This window comes from Lactuca virosa, chromosome 9, assembly GCF_052849685.1.
Source record: "Lactuca virosa cultivar CGN04683 chromosome 9, Lactuca_virosa_CGN04683_v6, whole genome shotgun sequence".
Lineage (NCBI taxonomy): Eukaryota > Viridiplantae > Streptophyta > Magnoliopsida > Asterales > Asteraceae > Lactuca > Lactuca virosa.
This window is the reverse complement of record NC_136434.1, coordinates 216,482,067-216,488,144: the sequence shown is the minus strand read 5'-3', so window position 1 is coordinate 216,488,144 and position 6,078 is coordinate 216,482,067. Positions and strand designations below refer to the sequence as shown.

General features: G+C 35.8%; 1 protein-coding gene across 2 annotated transcripts; it reads right to left on the bottom strand.

The window, feature by feature from the left end:
• Positions 1 to 757: 757 nt before the first annotated feature.
• LOC145137539 (disease resistance protein RPV1-like) lies at positions 758 to 5,408 on the bottom strand. 2 transcript variants are annotated; one of them, XR_013721107.1, is made up of 5 exons: positions 4,363 to 5,408; positions 3,032 to 4,136; positions 2,580 to 2,936; positions 1,267 to 2,470; positions 758 to 1,018 (listed from the first exon to the last, which is right to left on the bottom strand). XR_013721107.1 is itself a non-coding variant. In XM_079071669.1 (4 exons), exons 1-4 carry the CDS (start codon positions 4,839 to 4,841, stop codon positions 1,361 to 1,363), a joined length of 3,051 nt encoding a protein of 1,016 aa, XP_078927795.1. In that variant the 5' UTR covers positions 4,842 to 5,407; the 3' UTR covers positions 1,081 to 1,360. The 2 variants fall into 2 exon arrangements, 1 of the variants encoding a protein (XP_078927795.1); XM_079071669.1 differs by lacking the exon at positions 758 to 1,018 and having other exon boundaries at positions 1,081 to 2,470; positions 4,363 to 5,407.
• Positions 5,409 to 6,078: the final 670 nt, after the last annotated feature.

The following is a 6,078-nucleotide window of genomic DNA, read 5'->3' as shown; positions in this document are numbered from 1 at the left end:
CGCCGTATGCGTTGCCCATACCCGACGGTCTAAGTATAAGTATTATGTAGTTTTTAGTTTTAAAAATTAGAAAAAACCATAAATTGACATGTGGATATTATTTATTTAAAAAATATCACAAAATAACAAGTGTCAAAACTCATTAGAGATTGACATATGACAAAATTATCTTTATTTATTATAGCAGATTTTCCCATAAAAACTTTGATTGCCTTCTCACCATATAAATACAAAAGATACAAGAAATAATAGGAAAGTTAGGCTAGCTAGACTATATGAGCCATATGGGCCTTTACAAAGAAATCAATCCAATACAACATAACTTAAAGCATATAAAATATACGTCTAACAAATGGCAAGTGCATTTGATATAGTACAAGACTCCTTTTGTAGTTCTAAGCCTAAAACCATTCCTCAATGCTTCCCTAGATCTCCATATTATGATTATGGTTCTTAACTTTTAGAACAAATTACATGTATCAAGGGTGCAAATCCTAACACACCTTTGTAATCCAAGTGCCGCCCGTAATGGTACTGAAATATAACATGCTTTATCACCCTAACATACTTTTGGTGAAGGACCAAATTAAGGTTCACTCAATTTGGTTATATCATCCTTCATATCTTCCAATTTGGTGAAGAGAGGCTCTTGGTGACGAGACTTGAACTTTCGATCTCAATAAACGAAGGCAAAATCTGATACCGTTGGGCTAGAAGCTCTTTGGTATTTATAGTTATTAACGTTTTGAACGTACAGTTATTAAATATAATAGAATGATATAAATTTAATAAACTTTTATTCAACGACAAATCTATTAAAATTCAACATAATAATTTGAATAGCAATTTAGACACCAAATTGCTTCCTTAATTGTTTGAGCTCTTCAGCAATAAACTTGGGTTCTTGTCTTCCTCCACAATAATTGATTGCGGATAGATTTTCACATGGTGATCTCCATCCAGGACTTAGCTCAGAAGATAGGAGACTGATAACAGCATGAACAAGTACAGATTAAATCTGAACAAGAGAAACCGTATACTAGTCAAAATAAACAAAGCAAGATGGATCACGCACAACAGTCAGCCAAAAATAAAATAATAGATCCAATGATTTTGACATTTTGTGCAGTACTTTCATGCACATGCTTCAGAACCTCCGCGTATTTCTGTTCCACTTCCATCGATGATTACATGTATTATATTCATATCAAACCTAACGCCATATATTAATGACATGACGTAAAATGCATGGAAAAGAAATGCCACCTTCTGGATCTGCAACGTCATGGCAGGTTTTAACTCGAAGACAATAAACTCATTTGGGCACATCGGGAATATTGCCTTTGAATAGAAGCATCCATTAACGTTGTAACCCACAGATGCTTCTTGAAAAAGTTTCAAGTTTATTGCACGCACACGGACCCAGAGAAATAAGCTTCTCAAGGTTTCTAGTCAATGAGGGTAGCTCTTCTTTACGAAAACATGCAAACTCAAACTTTGGCAATTTATTGTCTGGGTGAAATGGGCATCTTTCTAGGGTGAAATGTAACCGAGCTGCAATACGAACCTCAAGTGATTCATTCCCTCTACCAGAATTGTGATTTTTTATGTGAAAAGAAAAGGATGTAAACCCCAAACAACCATTTAACTCTAAGTCGACAACATTTTTTAGCCATCCGATGGAAGCGTGAAGTTCTTCCAAATGAAAACAATTTGGGAGATATAAAGACTTGAGGTTTGGAGTCAGCGTAAGGTCAAGGGTCCTCAACTTTGAGTTATAGAGTACTATCGATCTGAGATTTAGACAAATACGAGGTATGTGAAGTTCTACCAAATCATCACATTCCTGAAGATGCAAAGCTGTGATACTTGGAGACAGCCCTAGGTTAAGAGTCTTCAGCTTTGAACGACTAATGAAGAGGGATGTGAGCTTTTGACATGCATCTGACATGTGTAGTTCTTCCAAATCGTAACAGCTTGTAAGACTTAAAACTTCGAGATTTGGAGTCAGCCCAGTGTTAAGGGTCTTCAACTTTGAATTATTGAGTAATAGGGATCTGAGATTTAGACACCTACGTGGCATGTGAAGCTCTACCAAATCGTTGCAGCTAAAAAGAAACAACGTCTCAAGATTCGGAGCCAATCTCAGGTCAAGGGTCTTCAACTTTGACCCTCTGAGGTTGAGGTATTTGAGGTTTAAGAATCCATTGGGTGCATGAAGATCTACCAAATTATAACAATCGTATAGATCTAACAATTCAAGATTTGGAGCTAGCCCAAGGTCAAGTGTCCTCAGCTTTGAACCATCAAGCTTGAGATATCTAAGCTTTACACATTCAACGGGCATGTAAAGTGCTGCCAAATGACTGCATCCTTTAAGAGTCAACCTCTCAAGATTTGGAGTAAGCCCAAGGTCAAAGGTCCTCAACATAGAATAACTGAGGTCAAGGAATCTGAGCTTGTCAAGAACCTAGCATAATAAGCAAAATAAGAAAATGAATATTGTTTTAGTAACACACCAATGGTAGTATTATAGCATTTAAAGAATCATGTAAAACAAGAATCAACCACAATTTTACCTTTCTTTCTCTCCCTTCCCAGAGTTGTATGATATCGCTTTCAGCAATCTCAAGTGACACAAGTTTATTTGCTTGAAATGTTTTGGGTAAATACCTAAAACGGTACTCGTCCCAACGCAGATATTGTAAAGCATCTGGAAAGTATGGAGTTTCATTAGATTTCCAATTACAACACAGAAATCCTAAAACATTTAGAACGTTTGGCATGAGTTCATTATTTGTTTCTTGAATCGAGTAAAAATCTCGCAAAGCCACATCAAGAAACCTCAGTTCCTTCATCTTTCTAAGACCTTTCATAATGGTTTCCGGATCGAGTCTTCCCTTGTGGAATTTTATACATCTTGTTGCTTCATTACCCTATAACCAATAAATAGTAATCATCAAAAAACTTGTGTTGCAACAAATTAAAATGTGTTAGTTTCTCCAATTTACAAATAAACTTTGATCCTTACCAAGTCATTAGCCAATATATCTTCAATTTCCTTGCTATCCCACAATCTGTTATGTTTGTTAGGCATATCCGGGTGCGAACGACGGACAATATTCTTGCCCATTTCTTCAAAATGGTCATGCATGCTGACACGCTCATCATCATAATTATCATCAATAATTATGAGAGATTTTTGCTCAAGAACCCTTAAACCATTTTTAGCATGAAATCCACAACTTTCAAGCACTTGGATTGCATAGCCTTTCAGCTCACCTTTCAATATGCATGCAACATGTAGAAATATTTCCTTGTAATCTTCCTCTAGGCCGATATAGCTTAATTCCAATATTTTCAGAGTTTCATTTAACGGAATTGTTTTTAGTCTTTCTAGGGCATCTATCCATTCACTCTTATTTTTACCACAGAGAAACGAACCCAAAACTTTGATTGTTAAGGGAAGACCAGCAGCATAACATACAACTTGTCCTGATAGTTCTTCGTACTCTTGAATTGGAATCTCTTTCCCAAATGCATACCTACTGAAGAGGCAAATCGCTTCCTTATTTGATAACAGATTGACAGTATGAATCAAATTCAGCCTATGTGCTACGAGCACTTGCTTATCTCTTGTTGTAATGATAATTCTACTTCCCGGTTTGAACCAATTAAGATCACCAGCTAACGCCTCAAGCTGGTCTATATGGTCCACATCATCTAGAACAACAAGAACCTTTCTATTACGCATCATCTTCTTCATCATGTTTTTCCCATCATAAATACTACTTATGTTGATGCATTGATCATTTAGGACATCTGAAAGGACTTGCTTTTGCAACAACTTCAAACCGGACAAAGAAGAAACTTCCCGAACATTCTCAATGAAGCTTTTGCATTCAAACTCGAAATAAATTTTATTGAAAACAGCTCTGGCCAAAGTTGTCTTTCCACCACCTCCTATACCCCAGATCCCAATCATGCGAACATCATCAGAACCAGTTCCTAAAGATGATGTAATCTCATTGATCCGTGTCTCTATGCCAACTAGTTTTTCATCAACGCTGAAATTGATGGAACGTAACTCTAATGAAATCTCTTCAACAATTCTTTTGATGAGTTTAGCTTCATGCCTGTATTTGAATAAGATTTAATTAGTTTACCCAGATACCTGTATGATGAAAACAATTACTTTGAGATCTATAACATATAATCATGTTTCCTGTTTAATCTTTCCACAAGACTCGTTTGGTGTTAGAATTTCACCATATGAACACAAGATGCGATGTAACACTTCTAAAACGTAGTTAGAAAGAAACAAAATAAAAGAATATTGTAGAGATATGTGAAAGGAATTACCCATCATCAGTTTTCTTTAATTCCCACCCTGCCAGATCGGCTGCTTCTTTCAAAGTCTCTCTCCATTTCCCAGCAGCCTCTTCATTTTCATGTTTGGCAAAGGCTTCTCCAACTGCCCCGATCTGCTTGCGGACTTCTGTGGGTTCCACATCATAAAAGACGGGATAAGCAGTATGCATAGTCGTCTTGTGACACTCCATTATCTTCACAAGCTCATCCAAACACCAAGAAGAAGACGCATAGGTCCTGGAGAAAACAATGATATAGAATTTTGAGTCTTCAATAGATCTGAGGAGCTCATCGCTGATCCTTTTCCCTTTCTTGATTCTCTCGTCATCCCTGTAAGTATAAATGCTTTTCTGCTGAAGAGCTGAATAAAGATGATCGGTGAAATTGGTACGAGTGTCTTCACCTCTAAAACTCAAAAACACATCATACTTAAAGCTCTTAGGAATGCATGAAGTTGAAGAAGACGCCATTCCCTTATAAAATTAAATCTTGTTGGAGAAAATTCATACGAAACAGTTAGCAGAAAAACTTGATCAATGTGATGAATTGAATAACCCTCGAAGTGTAAGTTAAAGAAGATATGGGAACAGGTGGAGAAATAAAAGCCACTTGTTTGGTCAAAGAGGATAAGATTATTTGCTTAAAAGTAAAAAAGGTAACGGAAATTACGCAGGGTAATTATTTCTTCCAGGAAATGTATCATCTCTTTCATGATAAGATGCAACCAGTTGTTGAAGCGAAGTACTGGCCATCACCGTCGCCACTCCGTTCCCAGCTGCCACCCACCACAACCACCTCCCTGGCATAAGTTCTGTTTCCCTTCCTCCACTGTGGCTACTGTCGAAGAAGGCTCCCACTACAGAGGGTGCAATTGGATTCACCCCAATGGCCCATGGGAGGTTCATGTAAGAAGAACAAAGGAGATGTCAGATGTGGGTTCAAGATCCACACAAATAACTTCCGGAAGGCGAAACTGATCATTGAATTTGGTTTTGAGATTGAAAAGTCGGGAATCCAGTTATGTGAAGTGAAAATAGTTTTTGAGAATTCCAAATGACTTTATTCCATTTTAGTATTTCAAACTTTTTTATTTGAATAAATTTTACCACATAAATTTTATATTTATATCTTAATCTAGTATTTTATTTCTGCAAAAAAATTGAATAAATTTTGTTTCTATTTGATATTTTTTGACTCTATAATTATTCATGCTACAATATCATGTTATTATTAGAATATATGAACTTCATTCTTTAGCTAAGTTTTAAAAAAGAGTTTTTTTTAACTTATTAAGGGGTACGGTGTCTTTTTTACCGATGGTAAAAAGGTGTCACTTATGCGCCACATTAACTTTTACAGATTTTACAATTTTCACCTACAAACTAGGTGTGATAAATGGTTTACCTACGAGGTTTTTTTTTAATTTCAATAAAAAATAAGAACTTTTGTAAAAACCATACTAAAATTAAAATTTACATTTTAGACATCCTAAAAATAAAAAATTACATGAAATTAAACATTACATTAAAAACCTAAAAAAAACATGAAGTGAAAAATAAAAATAAAAACTAGAAAAAAAACATAACATCAATTTTTCATTTGCGGTTTAGCTTATATTTTTCGCGAATCGACTGCTTCACCGCTTTAGCCGCCTCTTTATCTTCGGGGTCGAGGTGTCTCACATCTTGCATTAACAACGAACATTTT

Coding starts and splice junctions, on each gene's coding strand:
- LOC145137539 (XM_079071669.1), bottom strand. CDS start 4,841: ATGGCGTCTTCTTCAACTTCATGCATTCCTAAGAGCTTTAAGTATGAT. Junction 4,137..4,362: donor TTAAAGAAAACTGATGATGG/GTAATTCCTTTC, acceptor ATTCAAATACAG/GCATGAAGCTAAACTCATCA. Junction 2,937..3,031: donor ATATATTGGCTAATGACTTG/GTAAGGATCAAA, acceptor TATTGGTTATAG/GGTAATGAAGCAACAAGATG.